Below are 17,500 nucleotides of genomic sequence, written 5' to 3'. Positions count from 1 at the left end.
TTTAATGTCAATGATCCGTCTCACTGACACCCATATGCAGGGTGCTGCTTTATATAGGGTGGCGCTTTCTACGGCGGTCTTGATATGCACTGCACCTCTGGGGGGTGCGCGTAATTTATGATGAGGCGCACGAGGTGAAAACCATGGACACAACACAGGGACTATTTGTGTCTAGTCCGTGGTTTTCACGGATCATTGGTAGAACATGCTACGGAAATTCTTTTTCAGCCTAGCGGAGTCCGTGGAATACGGATGACGCGCGGAGGGCAAAAAACAGACACACAGACCAAACACAGACATGAACCATTGACCATCTTGTCACATATGTCATCATCACGTGTGAACAAGGCCTTAGGGTTCATGCACACGAATGTGTGGCGCCATATCCGTGCACTGGGGACCGCAAATTGTATCTTCTGGATTGTGGACCCGCGGTGCCCGATTTGAAAGCCGCAATACAGGCACCGGCCAACAACGGCCGTGGGCTCGAGTCCTTTTTCTAATGCAGGTTTTTAGCACAAATACTACAAAACTGTGAAAACAATGGAGGATGCGATAAAAAAAAAAAAGCACCTGCTACCCTTATGGACATTCCTTGCACATGATGGAAAAGTAGTACATGATCACCTGCGACCAATTAAAGTCTACAATATTTATAAAAACTAAATTATGAGGGCCCCTGAGAAGCAGCTGATCAATAAAGGCCTGTGGTGCTGCGGTGGCCCTTGCCATGGGAGACCTGGAGCTGCCCATTCGTTTTTAATGAGTGTTTTGAAAGGGGGGGGGGGGGGGTCCAGGAGGTTTTCCCCCAAAATGCTAAATGAAATCAAAAGGAGAAGTAAGGGGACCCCCATGGGGTACTGCCTCGCTGCATCCACCACTAGCGCACCGCAGACAGTATACGAACCCGTGCATCCAGTATATAGAGCCTCCTGTTAATGGTTAACGATTCTTTACATAACCCCAAAACCAGACAGCAATCTGGAAGCAAAACACGCGTAATGCTTCCATGTATATCTCCTGTTATCAGCGGACATCTGGTCAACCCTCTGAGGAATGCCAGGACTCCAACACACTCACATCTGCCGCAAACTATGTCCCTTCAAAGGGAACCTCCTGCTAGGTTTGGTTTCCACTTGCTCCACTATCTGGCACCATCATCGCCACCAAACAGCCCATCAAAATGCCAGTTATAAAGTCTACTTCACACCAGTCATACGAGCAACCCAATTATCCCCCCCCCCCCCAAAAAAAACAAAAAAAAAAACAACACACACATATATATATGATATAAACCTGTAAATAATACAGCCATATACCCCACGAGAGTACACAGGGTGTGCTTTAGCTCCACAGGCCATATCCTCAGCTGTGAGGGCTCAGGCAGGCCCCCATACCCTCAGCTGTGAGGGCTCAGGCAGGCCTCCGTACCTTCAGTTGTGGGGACTCGAGCAGACCTCCATACCTTCAGCTATGGGGACTCGAGCAGACCTCCATACCTTCAGCTGTGAGGACTCAGGCAGGCCCCAATATCCTCAGTGCTGGGGACTCAGGCAGGCCCCATACCCTCAGCTGTGAGGACTCAGGCAGGCCCCCATATCCTCAGTGCTGGGGACTCAGGCAGGCCCCATACCCTCAGCTGTGAGGACTCAGGCAGGCCCCCATACCCTCAGCTGTGAGCACTCAGGCAGGCCCCCATATCCTCAGTGCTGGGGACTCAGGCAGGCCACATACCCTCAGCTGTGAGGACTCAGGCAGGCCCCCATACCCTCAGCTGTGAGGACTAAGGCAGGCCTCCATACCCTCAGCTGTGAGGACTAAGGCAGGCCTCCATATCCTCAGTGCTGGAGACTCAGGTAGGCCCCCATACCCTCAGTTGTGAGCACTGAGGCAGGCCTCTGTACCTTCAGTTGTGGGGACTCGAGCAGACCTCCATACCCTCAGGTGTGAGGACTCAGGCAGGCCCCCATATCCTCAGTGCTGGAGACTCAGGCAGGCCCCCATACCCTCAGTGCTTGAGACAGGCAGGCCCCCATACCCTCAGGTGTGAGCACTCAGGCAGGCTTCTATACTTCCAGCTGTGAGGACTCAGGCAGGCCCCCATACCCTCAGGTGTGAGGACTCAGGCAGGCCCCCATACCCTCAGGTGTGAGGACTCAGGCAGGCCCCCATACCCCCAGGTGTGAGCACTCAGGCAGGCCCCCATACCCCCATGTGTGAGCACTCAGGCAGGCTTCCATACTTCCAGCTGTGAGGACTCAGGCAGGCCCCCATACCCCCAGGTGTGAGCACTCAGGCAGGCCCCCATACCCCCAGGTGTGAGCACTCAGGCAGGCTTCTATACTTCCAGCTGTGAGGACTCAGGCAGGCCCCCATTCCCCCGACCTGGTCACGGTCACACCCCCTGCAAGTACATTGGTTTGGGCATGCTGAAATCGAACTGCCTGATCCGTATTTCTCAGATAGGTCACTGTAAAATGGCCGGACTACAGTGGCCTCCACGTTTCCATGCCGTACCCTCTGCAGCGAACTCAAGGTACACAATAAAGCTCCTGTAACATTTAAAGGGGTGTTCCACTTTCAGAAATGAATGCAACTATAGGTATAATGAAGTTATGTAATTTCCCAATACACTTTCTGGGTCAATTCCCAATGATTTTCAAAATCTCTGCTTGCTGTCATTCACTGTTGACTCCCATGGTATACGGATCCGCCCTGGTCATATGACGGGCACAGGGGCCCTTGGCTCCTTACACCTTGGGCATCAGAGATCTGTCTTCTAGCAAAAGGTTCCTCATGAACGACAGCAAGCAGAGATCTTGAAAATGATCAATTGATACAGAAATTCTACAGGAAAATGGCGCGACTTTTCGTTCCACAAAGGATAACATTTATCAATTTTGTCCACATTTCGCACATGACCACTTGTCGCCACCCCAACCTAAGACCTGCGAAAACCTGACATGGCAGACATCACAAATCTGCTCAAGGCGACCAAATTCTTTGCAATCTGCTTTTCCAATTATGAAAAATATATTTTAAAAAAAATCCACAAAAACACCTTGTTAGACGTCACCAGTGTGCATCACACTTCATCTCAGCAACGTAAGGGTTAACTTTTATACACAACACGGTTTTAACTTAGCCCCGCCTCTTCGCCTTATAAGGAACTGCATGCAGCACGGGCGCGCGACGTACACACACACACACACACACACACATCCACTACGGAAATGAAACTCGCTCCTGAATATTCATCAGGTCCTATTTTACATGTTTAAAAAAATAAATAAAAAAAATCCAACTCCTTTCACCAATCGACAGCACTGGGCGGGGTTTCTTTTCCAGGCTTGGTTGAGCCAGCAAAGGGAAAACCCCTGCCTGTAGAACGAGTCGATTCGTCCTATCAGAGCGCGAGAGGCGAGTGGGGTGACTCCGCGTCATCCGCCGAGCTCTGATTACATCATGTGGTCCTCCAAGGAGTTAATGATTGGTCACATGGTTCTCCTGCTTCGCATTCCACCGCCGACGCGCGGGAGGGCGAATTTTTTTTTTTTTTTTTGTGTACCGTAGCCTACACAAGCGTCCTGTATTATTCTCACAGGATTGTGGGACATAAAATTATCGTAATAAACCAGAATTATAAACATTATTGAGTGTGACCCAAAATGGTTGCCCTTATTAGTCACGAAACCATTGAAATACATATTTTCAGACATTTTTGAGGCACGTGACGCTTATTTTCCGCCATAACGTATCTGTAACCCATAGACGTAAATATTCCCTGACGAGCGCTTCTAATTTTTGGGTGGAAAAAGTTGAATCCACGATAATCGTATGCTGCCATAATACCGTGTGTTGAGAAATATCGCATTTTTACCTCAAATGCTATAATTATAAAAGTTTTACCGCTAACGATGAAAAATAAAATGATGCGTGTCCTTTATTACATGGATCTCAGCCATGAGGTGAAAACTGCGTCACAAACACAGCATATGTGAATACGCCTCTAAACAGCTTCCAGCCCCCCCTTCCAGTTAATGAACTGTACCAGATCGCCTTAGGATTCTATGGTGATCCCAGATTAGTCCATTTGGAATGCGGGGGGGGGGGGGGGGGGTAAGGGGTCATTCTTGGATATGCTTTGCTGCTGTCTGACTGAAGCCTAAGAAATATTAGTGTAAGGCAAAGTTCACATTATGACGGCATCTTTTATCTGCCCACAGACTTCTGCCCTCTCGCTGGCCCATAGAAGTCTCCCAGACCAGGGATCGGCAACCCTTATGCAAATTTCCTAAAAATCAGCCTTGAGCCTGTATATAAAAGTACCGTCATTACGGCATTTTTTCCGAATACGTCTGGTACAGGGATTGGCAACCTTCAGCGCGCCAGCTGCTGTGACACTACAATACCCAGCATGCACACTCGCTCGTTTGTTCTTGTAAATCCCATACAAGTGAAAGGAGGATTATGGGAGTTGTAGTTTCAAAAACAGCTCGAGTGCCGGAGGTTGTCGATCCCTGTCCCAGACGTATACGGAAAAAGTGCCATAAAGACGGTACTATTATATACGGCCTCGAGGGTGAATTTTAGGAAATTTGCGTAAAGTCACCTTTAAGACGCCCAGGGTGGTGCCCAGGCTTTGGGGGAGCCACTTCGATCTACTGAGGATTAATTAACCCTTTATGTAAACAAACTGGGGGAGATTTATCAAAATGTGGTACAAAAGGCTTAGTTTAGTTGCCCATAGCAACCAATGAGCTCTGTGAAAAATGAAAAGGTGGAATCTGGGTGGTTGCTATGGCAACTAAACTAAGCCAGTTTCCCTTTGCACCAATTTTGATAAATCTCTTCCAATTTTCTATGCAGCCACATCAGACCTATGCTGAACAGAATGACAGAAGTCACGTATCTCCAGTGCCGAGAACCTGTGTGACCGACGTCAGCCGCTTATCTTATAACGCTGCTGGACTGTAATAAGGTCTGGGCTTTAGGGTTACTGCCCCTTTAACAATAGCTCTATCTATTCAGTCATTCAAGTAATAGTATAACTGCGAGTATAGATAGAAGTATATGGGTGCACCTGAGCGCGGTAATAACCAGAACGTCACATGTTAATGGAAAAGATCCATAGAGTAAAGTTTATTTGAAGTCACATCCTTGTACATAGGAGCAGTATTATAGTAGTTATATTCTTGTACATAGGAGCAGTATTATAGTAGTTATATTCTTGTACATAGGAGGCAGTATTATAGTAGTTATATTCTTGTACATAGGAGCAGTATTATAGTAGTTATATTCTTGTACATAGGAGCAGTATTATAGTAGTTATAATTTTGTACATAGGAGGCAGTATTATAGTAGTTATATTCTTGTACATAGGAGACAGTAATATAGTAGTTATATTCTTGTACATAGGAGACAGTAATATAGTAGTTATATTCTTGTACATAGGAGGCAGTATTATAGTAGTTATATTCTTGTACATAGGAGGCAGTATTATAGTAGTTATATTTCTTGTACATAGGAGGCAGTATTATAGTAGTTATATTCTTGTACATAGGAGCAGTATTATAGTAGTTATAATTTTGTACATAGGAGGCAGTATTATAGTAGTTATATTCTTGTACATAGGAGACAGTAATATAGTAGTTATATTCTTGTACATAGGAGACAGTAATATAGTAGTTATATTCTTGTACATAGGAGGCAGTATTATAGTAGTTATATTCTTGTACATAGGAGGCAGTATTATAGTAGTTATATTCTTGTACATAGGAGGCAGTATTATAGTAGTTATATTCTTGTACATAGGAGGCAGTATTATAGTAGCTATATTCTTGTACATAGGAGGCAGTATTATAGTAGCTATATTCTTGTACATAGGAGGCAGTATTATAGTAGTTATATTCTTGTACATAGGAGCAGTATTATAGTAGTTGTATTCTTCTACATAGGAGGCTGTATTATAGTAGTTATGTATATTCTTGCACATAGAAGGCAGTATTATAGTAGTTATATTCTTGTACATAGGAGCAGTATTATAGTAATTATATTCTTGTACATAGGAGAAGTATTATAGTAGTTATATTCTTGTACATAGGAGGCAGTATTATAGTAGTTATATTCTTGTACATAGGAGCAGTATTATAGTAGTCCTATTCTTGTACATAGGAGGCAGTATTATAGTAGTTCTATTCTTGTACATAGAAGCAGTATTATAGTAGTTATATTCTTGTACATAGGAGGCAGTATTATAGTAGTTATATTCTTGTACATAGGAGCAGTATTATAGTAGTTATATTCTTGTACATAGGAGGCAGTATTATATTAGTTATATTCATGTACATAGGAGCAGTATTATAGTAGTTCTATTCTTGTACATAGGAGCAGTATTATAGTAGTTACCGGTATATTCTTCTACATAGGAGCAGTATATAGTAGTTATATTCTTGTACATAGGGGGCAGTATTATAGTAGTTATATTCTTGTACATAGGAGGCAGTATTATAGTAGTTATATTCTTGTACATAGGAGGCAGTATTATAGTAGTTATATTCTTGTACATAGGAGGCAGTATTATAGTAGTTATATTCTTGTACATAGGAGGCAGTATTATAGTAGTGATATTCTTGTACATAGGAGGCGGTATTATAGTAGTTATATTCTTGTACATAGGAGGCAATATTATAGTAGTTATATTCTTGCACATAGGGGCAGTATTATAGTAATTATATTTCTGTACATAGGGGCAGTATTTAACCAATTCTCTATGATAGAATGTCTATTTTTCATAGTCCTGCAATGCTATTATTACTAATGGCTGGATTTCCTCGGATGGCCTCTCTGTATACCATAGTTGTAGAGCTCCTCATTCACTTTCCCTCCGTCCTGCACATGAAGTGATTCAGTACATTGGCTCAGAGATTGACGCCTGGATATGGTAAAGTCTCGTACGTGTTTGTGTCATTGTCACAAAGGAATTTTAAGATTATGCAAATAATAATATATGGATAACGCACACTGGTATGACGACCTCTACCCAATGGCTGAGCCGTTTATAATCTGGTCCCAGTCACGAGGGGTATGCTGATCTGCTCCTAATAACATGAAGTGACTTTGTGTTATCCGGTGCCTAAGAATCTACATGTTACCGACTTGAGATAATCTGATGTGAAGTCCAGTTCGGGGTATTTGAACACTGTTTCTGATTGTCTTCTGACACGGGGAGTGTGATGAGTGCTTACAACCATCTTACTGATGAGGCGTACAATTACACCACATAAGAGCCCCCAAAATTGCCTCCTGGTTCTGTGGAGTCACATGGTGCAGTATAAACCAGCGAGCAGCTCTTTTAAAAGGATCAAGTGCCCTTTAAAAGGAGGAGCTTGATAAAACAGAGAGCAGGGGCAATGCATCTATGAGGAGTCGCAGTGACCCATTGACTAAACGATAGCTCCTTAGGGGGCTGCTTTAATTCTGCTACTTACTTTTCGGGAGGTTGGAAGAAACCACTTGCCATGCCAGCAAACTTGGGCTCTGAGGGGGGCCACTCAGGAAGACCCCAGTATTATAAATGATACACGGTAGGTGTGAGGCCCTGGTGCATTAGGGCCCTGGAGCTTCAAGTTCCACCTCTGATTACCAGTTCCAAGAATCACACGAGATAGCGGCTGCTTGTTACGGTTTTATTAGACATAGTCTTACTTATTATCTCTACAGCAGGACATTTCCGGCAGACAGACATTATACTAGCGGACGGGGTTAATAACTTCACAACGTCATCGACTGTAAAATATTTATTATTTTCCACAGCTTAGAAATCACAGACACGGGGAGAACGCGACAAATAAATAACCTCTTTAACATTAAGAATCTACAATTAGTGTTCGCATGTATAAAATATAAAATAATTTAAGATATTTCATATACAGGTTACGGGGACAGCAGCCTGGCACTATGGATGGGGGGGGATGCGAGGTTTTCGAGGAATATTCCGTTATTTACAAACATCCTTTCCCTCTAATCCTGGAGGATTCCTTATGATTTGTCTGAATATAAGCCTCCTGCACACGACCGCAAACCACGGATCCACAAAATACAGACACCCTCCGTCTGCAAAACGCAATTTTTCCGCCCACATCACAATTTTTTTTTACTATTCCTGTCCACAGTATGGACATGATTTGTGGTGCAGACAGACGGATGCGGCCACCACATGGGTAACATTTGTGCGCCATACTTTTTTTTTTCCCGTAGAAATGAATGGGTCCATGTGCAATCTGTCAAAAAAATAAATAAAAAAAATCGATGCAAAATACGATCGTGGGTATGAGGCCTATACCATGGAAAGGCTAAAAATGCTAATTCCTTCAGGCTACATTCACACAAATGTATTTTGTTTCCACGTCCGTTCCGTTTTTTTATTTTTTTTTCGGATTGGATGAGGACCCATTCATGCGGACAGCACACCGTGTGGACCCAGCAGGTCCTCCAGATATGGGGGGCCGCCACCCTGGAGGACACGGAAGGTCCTCCAGATATGGGGGGCCGCCACCCTGGTGGACACGGCAGGTCCTCCAGATATGGGGAGCCGCCACCCTGGTGGACACGGCAGGTCCTCCAGATATGGGGGGCCGCCACCCTGGTGGACACGGCAGGTCCTCCAGATATGGGGGGCCGCCACCCTGGTGGACACGGCAGGACCTCCAGATATGAAGGGCCGCCACCCTGGTGGACACGGCAGGTCCATATAATGACATGATTGGCCAAATGTATGTGTACAAACATACCAAATGTATGACCGGGCGCCATTTCTCTGGTGACAACAGCGGACATTCGACAAAGCGGGATTCCTGGCGATCAACTGGTAGTCAGGTCAGCTTCTATTCCATGACAGGATCCCTTTATCCAAAGATATTCTGAAAGCCATACACGTAAGGGAGAGTAGGACTTACACGCAAGATCAAGTCTGTGATTGGTCTGCGACTTGCCTTTGCACTGGTTACACGACCATCTCAGGGGGCAAGTTCTGTGCAATTTAGGATCGCAGACATGCTGGTAAAATTGCTTGTACGTTGCGATCTGCCACCAAAATGTTGGGATTTCGCAAGAACTGGTTGCATCCCCGTTCTGGTAGTAGTGATCAAGATGCCGTAAAGTAAAGCGCCCTCCATCACAAACCAGAGGAGTCTGTGCGAAATTGCTAGGAAGGGACCCCTGACGGGAACCGCCTTTAGCCTCAGCGGCGACCTGTTTCATTGTGGCGGGGGCAATCAGTTGTCATAGTAGAGCTCACTCTTGCCAGGGCGGCTAACATATAGGTAGATTATATGGTAAGAGCCAAAAATCATGGGCCGCAAACTGCTACAATGTAGAAACCAAATTGCAAAAGCGCCTACATACAAATACTATGTAACAGACAATTTTTCTTGCTCCATTTGGCTGGAGCTCCCCTTTATAAATCCCTAGCAGAAACGTCCCTTTAAATATAAAATAAATAAATAAAGCGCTATGCTGTGCATCCTGTGCTCAGCTTAACGTTGCGGCCATTTCTATTTTTTGACACCTATGGCAATGGGACGCGGGGAAACCAACGCACCAGTAACGGGCCTAATGAATACAGGACTCTCTTAGAAGACCTACCCTCTGGACGTCTGTACTGGGTTGTGCTAGGGAGCCACCCGATGCCTCAAACCTCTCACCTGGGATCTATATTCCAATGAGCTATGCTAACATTCATGTCCTAAAAAGAAAAAGCCACAGCCAGGCCATTTTTTCTCCCCTCTATATCAAGGCCGGAAGTGGCGTTTCGGGGGGGGGGGGGGGGGGGGGGGTGTCCAGGCTGCTGACATTCAGTGTAGTGAAAACGATCAGGCGGCGACTGCGATCCATCGGCAGCAGTCATGAACAGGCACGTCATCCCCTGCGTGTGTTAAACCGGTAGAAATAAAGCTGTGTGGCATACAAGGGGTTAAGCGGGCGGGTGAGCCGAGGCTTGCATGTGCATGCTGTACTGACGTCCGCCATGACGGACCCCGATGCTGGATAATAATATGCAGAAATTAAATGCTGTGGAATGGCGGATGCTCGCCTAAGAGGTAAGAAAGCTGTGCAAACATTGCAGTTCAGGTATACAGTATATTCTCACTCTCGCCCCCTCTCTCTATATACACGGCTATATATATTTTTATATATATATGAGAAAAGAAAACAAGAGTTTTCCCGAGAGATGAGACATGCAGTGCTATTACCAGGGGAAGCGGGGAAAGGACCATATACAAGGAAGTGAAGGAATGCGTATGGCGCCACCTAGGGTAACAATACCGTGGAATACTATGCGGCAGGGCAGGCGCCTGAATGCCCTCCTGGGTTCTAGCTACTGACACTAGGTCAATGGGGGAGGACGTCTGTGACTACAGGTGATGGGACGGCCTGGACCTTATTAATTCATCGTTAATTATGTGAGCTTCACCACAGTGAGGCAGCCATTTTGTAAACCGCGTGCACTCAGTGATGTCATTAGTCCCTGCTGAATGAACGCGTTCCATTGATCTGCGGGTTTATAGCTGCAGTCCACAAAATGTCCGCCCTCATCTGCTTTCTATGAACGACAGATGTAGTGTTGGGGTATGAGGGGCTTTATGCAGCAGGAGTGTGGCGGGAGCTAGGAGGCCATTATTTACAACGCAAACAGGGTGTCGTCCGCTCGCTCCTGCTTCTTCCGGGTTGCGGGGTTCACTGTCAGGGAGGGCTCTGTGGAGGGGGGAGAAGGGAGGTCCGGGAGCCTTTCTACTGCTTTGGCTCGTTCTTCAAGAAACTTGTCAAATTCTGAAAAATAGAAAGATGGAACAATGAAAGCCTATTGCACTGCACCAGCCTCACCTGTCCTCCTCTCATACTGCACCGGCCTCACCTGTCCTCCCATTACACTGCACAGGCCTCCCCTGTCCTCCCATTACATCGCACTGCACCGGTCTCCCCTGTCCTACCATTACACTGCACCGGCCTCCCCTGTCCTACCATTACACTGCACCGGCCTCCCCTGTCCTACCATTACACTGCACCGGCCTCCCCTGTCCTACCATTACACTGCACCGGCCTCCCCTGTCCTACCATTACACTGCACCGGCCTCCCCTGTCCTACCATTACACTGCACCTGCCTCCCCGGTCCTACCATTACACTGCACCGGCCTCCCCTGTCCTCCCATTACACTGCACCATCCTCCCATTACACAGTGCACCGTCCTCCCCTGTCCTACCATTACACTGCACCGGCCTCCCCTGTCCTACCATTACACTGCACCGGCCTCCCCTGTCCTACCATTACACTGCACCATCCTCCCATTACACACTGCACCGTCCTCCCCTGTCCTCCCATTACACTGCACCGTCCTCCCCTGTCCTCCCATTACACACTGCACCGGCCTCCCCGTCCTACCATTACACTGCACCAGCCTCCTCCGTCCTCCCATTACACTGCACCAGCCTCCCCCGTCCTCCCATTACACTGCACCAGCCTCCCCCGTCCTCCCATTACACTGCGCCAGCCTCCCCTGTCCTCCCATTACACTGCGCCAGCCTCCCCTGTCCTCCCATTACACTGCGCCAGCCTCCTCTGTCCTCCCATTACACTGCACCGTCCTCCCCTATCCTCCCATTACACTGCACCGTCCTCCCCTATCCTCCCATTACACTGCACCGTCCTCCCCTGTCCTCCCATTACACTGCACCGTTCTCCCCTGTCCTCCCATTACACACTGCACCGTCCTCCCCTGTCGTCCCATTACACACTGCACCGTCCTCCCCTGTCCTCCCATTACACACTGCACCGTCCTCCCATTACACACTGCACCGTCCTCCCCTGTCCTCCCATTACACACTGCACCGTCCTCCCCTGTCCTCCCACTACACACTGCACCGTCCTCCCCTGTCCTCCCACTACACACTGCACCGTCCTCCCCTGTCCTCCCACTACACACTGCACCGTCCTCCCCTGTCCTCCCACTACACACTGCACCGTCCTCCCCTGTCCTCCCACTACACACTGCACCGTCCTCCCCTGTCCTCCCACTACACACTGCACCGTCCTCCCCTGTCCTCCCACTACACACTGCACCGTCCTCCCCTGTCCTCCCACTACACACTGCACCGTCCTCCCCTGTCCTCCCACTACACACTGCACCGTCCTCCCCTGTCCTCCCATTACACACTGCACCGTCCTCCCCTGTCCTCCCATTACACACTGCACCGTCCTCCCCTGTCCTCCCATTACACACTGCACCGTCCTCCCCTGTCCTCCCATTACACACTGCACCGTCCTCCCCTTACACACTGCACCGTCCTCCCCTGTCCTCCCATTACACACTGCACCGTCCTCCCCTGTCCTCCCATTACACACTGCACCGTCCTCCCCTGTCCTCCCATTACACACTGCACCGTCCTCCCCTGTCCTCCCATTACACACTGCACCGTCCTCCCCCGTCCTACCATTACACTGCACCGGCCTCCCCTGTCCTCCCATTACAATGCACCAGACTCCCCTGTCCTCCCATTACACTGCACTGTCCTCCCCTGTCCTCCTATTACACTGCACCGTCCTCCCTAGTCTTCCAATCACAAGGTGTGGAACAAAACAGATATTACCTTATTCTATTATGTCTATGTAGTATATCTATCATGCACATAAAGGACACACTGAACACTTACCTTCACTGGTCACTCCTTCCTCCAGTTCATCTCCCTTCTGTAAAAATAAAGAGGACATTATTCTATAATTAAGATGACCACTGTAAGAATGGGCCCAGATGTACAGAGAGGGCCAGAGTGGCTCCACAGGCGACTACTATATGCCTGGACCGGCAGACCAATACAGCTCTGATAACCCCTCCCACCAATGACATCACATCATACATTCACCTAAAAACCCCTCCCACCAGTGACATCATATCATACAGCTGATAATCCCTCGCGCCAGTGACATCATATCAAGCCTTCGGACTCATAAAAAAAAATTCCAATTTTATACTTCTGACATAAGTTACATCCTGTTCTGGGAAAGCAGGGTGACAACAGTAATGCCCCCATTACAGCTCACAAAGGGGTTGTCGCCCTCTCTGGGCGTGATCCTCTCTGGGTCCTGTAACAGAGGCCATACTAACTTCTGACTGAGTGAAGAGTAGAAGAGGATCTCACCACATCTGTCTCGAGCCACTCCTCGAGGTCATCCATGTCTGAGGCCTGCGGCACGGGAATCTGCGGCAAGCACGAGCAGCCAAAATACATCCAGAAGCATGAGGCGAGGTGGAATGGCAAAACGGGGGAAATGAAGTAACATAAATAAAATGGATAAAAGAAGCAGAAAAAACACAAAAGCAAAAAACGTGACAACATAAAATGTGCCGTAGATGAGAAAATAACATGGAGGATGGAGTTAACGTCATAGCCGGGCGGTGGCATAGCGTGTGACCAGGTTATAATGGACATGTTAGGAACCTATGGTTATAGATGACCGGTCAGATCTCACTTTAGTTGTCCATCACAGGGACCTTCATGGACACCCTTGACCAAGCGGCAGAAATTCTTCTGACCAGGACCTGTCCAGAATGGACCAGAAGCTTCTGCTGTCGGGAACCCAGTAAACCAAATATTAAAGGGCTCATTCACTGAAATGGGGCTGAGCTGCATTACCAGATCATAATTGGGCTTGTCCATAGATGTATGTTTATCACCATATAGGACAGGTGACAAGAGCCTAATCGAAGGTGGTCCCTCTGCTGGGACCCCCATGATTTCAAAAATGAGCAGGGGGTCCCGTGCCCCCCCATGTGAATGGAGCAATGGCTGCCCTCTACCCAAAGTCTATGGGACTGATGAAGGTAGCAGAGTACAGCACTCGCCTACCTTCATCAGGCCCACAGCGTGCATGCTCGACCACCGCTGCAGTAACCTGGGGGGCACCATTCTCATGAACGGCGAGACCCCCAGCCTGTCCTGTGGATAGGTGATAAGTTAATCTTGGGACAAAGCGTTCCATCACTATCATGAAAAACTCTCCAACTTTTTAATTTTATTTAATATGCTTTGTGTTTTAATCTTCTCGCCATATTCAAGATCTCTACTTGCTGTCAGTGAACCTAAACACTCAGACATATTCAAAGGCTGGCAAGCTGTCCTAACCTAGTGCGACTCACTAAGTCGCTTCTCTTGGAAATGATTGTTTTCTCTGGACCTAGAAGAGTGTTTCTATTCACTGACAGCAAACAGAGACGGTGAAAATAGTAAGACCCTGAAACATTATTTACTCTATTATTTATGCAGGAGTTAAAAGCTTTATGTGTGTGTTCATTAGATAAAACACAGACATGACAAACGAAGGGTTAAACACTAACGGCAGAGGCGTCAGCGGAGATTAGCGGGCAGTGACAGCGCTACGGGCAGCGTCTCCTCTCCTCGTATAAGCACAAGTTTGCTTTCTTGTGGCTACGGTGTGATGGCGGGATGACGACTATTATTTAACCCCTCCACCAAATGAAAACCTTCGCTTTGCATTCCCAGTATAGGGCACTGGCGGCCATCTTGCCTGCAAAAAGCCCAACACTCACGTTTCTGCAAACAACTGACAACTCTGGTCAGACAGGATTAGAGAGCACTAGAGTTGTCACCTGCTTTCTGCAGTATTGGTTGCTAGGTGACAGGCCGAACATATTTATTAAAGGGGGTTTCCTGGATATTGATGGCGTATCCTTGCGATCAGATCAGTGGGAGTCTGACACCTGACCGTTTATACATTAGACACAGGGTCCATCCACCAGGAGCGGAGCTGCAGTACGCCAGCACCGGAATCTCTACACAATAATTGGAGCCTTTTAGCGCCGACCCAGAAAAGCTGGAGCTGCAGGGTATCGGACCCCTAAAGATCTGATATTGATGGCCTCTATCTAAGTACCGAAAATCCCTTTAAGTCCTGATCCATATCACATAGGCTACTGCAGCAGAACGCAAGATACCTAGGCCATCTCCTGCGTAGAACTATAAATCCCAGCATCTCTTTATGGTTGGAAAAATGATAATTACACTTACTGGATTTTCCAGAACCCATGACAGCACCATAGAGAGATGGATTCACCCCCACAACTGGACAGGAAGCCCCAGAGCAATCAAAAAGGGAATACCCACTTCCTCCCTCAGTGTTACTTTCAAAGTACCGTATTTTTCGCCCCATAAGACGCAGTACCCCCCCCTGCGTCTTATAGGGCGAATACTAATGAAGCACTTCCATTTTGGAAGCGCTTCATTAGGCTTCATTCAAACGTCCGCAACGTGTTTTGCGGATCCACAAAGCACGGAAAGTGGCAATGTGCGTTCCGCATTTTGTGGACCGCACATTGCCGGCACTAATAGAATATGTCTGTTCTTGATCACAATTGCGGACAAGAATAGGACATGTTCTATTTTTTTGCGGAACGGAAGTGCGGACCTGGAAGTGCGGACCTAGAAATGAATGGGTCTGCAATTTCGTTTCTGCAAAATGTGGAACAAAATTGCGGACGTGTGAATAGAGCCTAGTACCGGGAAGCGGTGAAGAATCTGTAATCACCGCTTCCTGGTCCTCCACTCAGATGTCTGCTGTGCAAGGCTGCGCACCATGAGACCTCACTGTGCGCAGCCGTCACAGCTAACAGCCGAGAACCAGGAAGAAAAGAGAGAGCAGTGGTGCTGAGGAGCGGCGGCGTCCAGGAGAGGTAAGTTATTATATTTTTTTTTTATTTGCGCTGTTGGCTGACGTGGGGGGGGCCATGATGGCTGACGTGGGGGGGGGCCATGATGGCTGACGTGGGGGGGCAGGAGACTCAAAAGGCATCCGGCAAGCCAGGCAGGCAGAGACTAAAAAGGCATCGAGCCAGCCAGGCAGGCAGAGACTCAAAAGGCATCGGGCCAGCCAGGCAGGCAGAGACTCAAAGGCAGGCAGTCGACCAGGCGCAGACTCAAAGGCAGCCGGCCAGACAGGCATAGACCCAAATGCTGTCAGCTGACTCAGCATGGACACACAAGTGTTCAACCAATAGATGCACAGGCGCTCAGCCTACCAGGCTTTCAACGAAGCAGGTATATATGCAAGACATTCAGCTAAGCAAGCATAGATGCACAGGTGGACCGCCAACCAGGCGTTCAACAAAGCCGGCATAGATGCAAAAATGTTCAGCCAGACAGGCATACAGCCAAGCATGCACAGGGCATCAGAAGCCAAGAGGCGGTCGACCAGGCCCTTGAAGCCAAGAGGCGGTCGACCAGGCCCTTGAAGCCAAGAGGCGGTCGACCAGGCCCTTGAAGCCAAGAGGCGGTCGACCAGGCCCTTGAAGCCAAGAGGCGGTCGACCAGGCCCTTGAAGCCAAGAGGCGGTCGACCAGGCCCTTGAAGCCAAGAGGCGGTCAACCAGGCCCTTGAAGCCAAGAGGCGGTCAACCAGGCCCTTGAAGCCAAGAGGCGGTCAACCAGGCCCTTGAAGCCAAGAGGCGGTCAACCAGGCCCTTGAAGCCAAGAGGCGGTCAACCAGGCCCTTGAAGCCAAGAGGCGGTCAACCAGGCCCTTGAAGCCAAGAGGCGGTCAACCAGGCCCTTGAAGCCAAGAGGCGGTCAACCAGGCCCTTGAAGCCAAGAGGCGGTCAACCAGGCCCTTGAAGCCAAGAGGCGGTCAACCAGGCCCTTGAAGCCAAGAGGCGGTCAACCAGGCCCTTGAAGCCAAGAGGCGGTCAAAAAGGCCCTTGAAGCCAAGAGGCGGTCAACCAGGCCCTTGAAGCCAAGAGGCGGTCAACCAGGCCCTTGAAGCCAAGAGGCGGTCAACCAGGCCCTTGAAGCCAAGAGGCGGTCAACCAGGCCCTTGAAGCCAAGAGGCGGTCAACCAGGCCCTTGAAGCCAAGAGGCGGTCAACCAGGCCCTTGAAGCCAAGAGGCGGTCAACCAGGCCCTTGAAGCCAAGAGGCGGTCAACCAGGCCCTTGAAGCCAAGAGGCGGTCAACCAGGCCCTTGAAGCCAAGAGGCGGTCAACCAGGCCCTTGAAGCCAAGAGGCGGTCAACCAGGCCCTTGAAGCCAAGAGGCGGTCAACCAGGCCCTTGAAGCCAAGAGGCGGTCAACCAGGCCCTTGAAGCCAAGAGGCGGTCAACCAGGCCCTTGAAGCCAAGAGGCGGTCAACCAGGCCCTTGAAGCCAAGAGGCGGTCAACCAGGCCCTTGAAGCCAAGAGGCGGTCAACCAGGCCCTTGAAGCCAAGAGGCGGTCAACCAGGCCCTTGAAGCCAAGAGGCGGTCAACCAGGCCCTTGAAGCCAAGAGGCGGTCAACCAGGCCCTTGAAGCCAAGAGGCGGTCAACCAGGCCCTTGAAGCCAAGAGGCGGTCAACCAGGCCCTTGAAGCCAAGAGGCGGTCAACCAGGCCCTTGAAGCCAAGAGGCGGTCAACCAGGCCCTTGAAGCCAAGAGGCGGTCAACCAGGCCCTTGAAGCCAAGAG

The 17,500-nt window shown here is 48.8% G+C and overlaps 1 protein-coding gene across 3 annotated transcripts in view; it reads right to left on the bottom strand.

Moving 5' to 3' along the window:
• Positions 1-7,674: 7,674 nt before the first annotated feature.
• Positions 7,675-17,500, bottom strand: part of TOM1L2 (target of myb1 like 2 membrane trafficking protein) — a 38,134-nt gene continuing 28,308 nt past the window's right edge. For 2 of the 3 annotated variants that reach the window (XM_044305000.1, XM_044305001.1), the window contains 3 exons: positions 13,196-13,255; positions 12,710-12,746; positions 7,675-10,830 (listed from right to left, as the gene is read on the bottom strand). In XM_044305000.1, the coding sequence (XP_044160935.1) occupies positions 10,682-10,830; positions 12,710-12,746; positions 13,196-13,255 (246 nt within the window). In that variant the 3' untranslated portion in view covers positions 7,675-10,681. The remainder of the gene's footprint in view (positions 10,831-12,709; positions 12,747-13,195; positions 13,256-17,500) is intronic. The other variant, XM_044305002.1, reaches the window with a different exon arrangement.

Source organism: Bufo gargarizans, chromosome 8 (genome assembly GCF_014858855.1).
Source record: "Bufo gargarizans isolate SCDJY-AF-19 chromosome 8, ASM1485885v1, whole genome shotgun sequence".
NCBI classification, from domain to species: Eukaryota; Metazoa; Chordata; class Amphibia; order Anura; family Bufonidae; genus Bufo; species Bufo gargarizans.
Note: the sequence above shows the minus strand (reverse complement) of the source record. Positions and strands in the feature narration are given on the sequence as shown.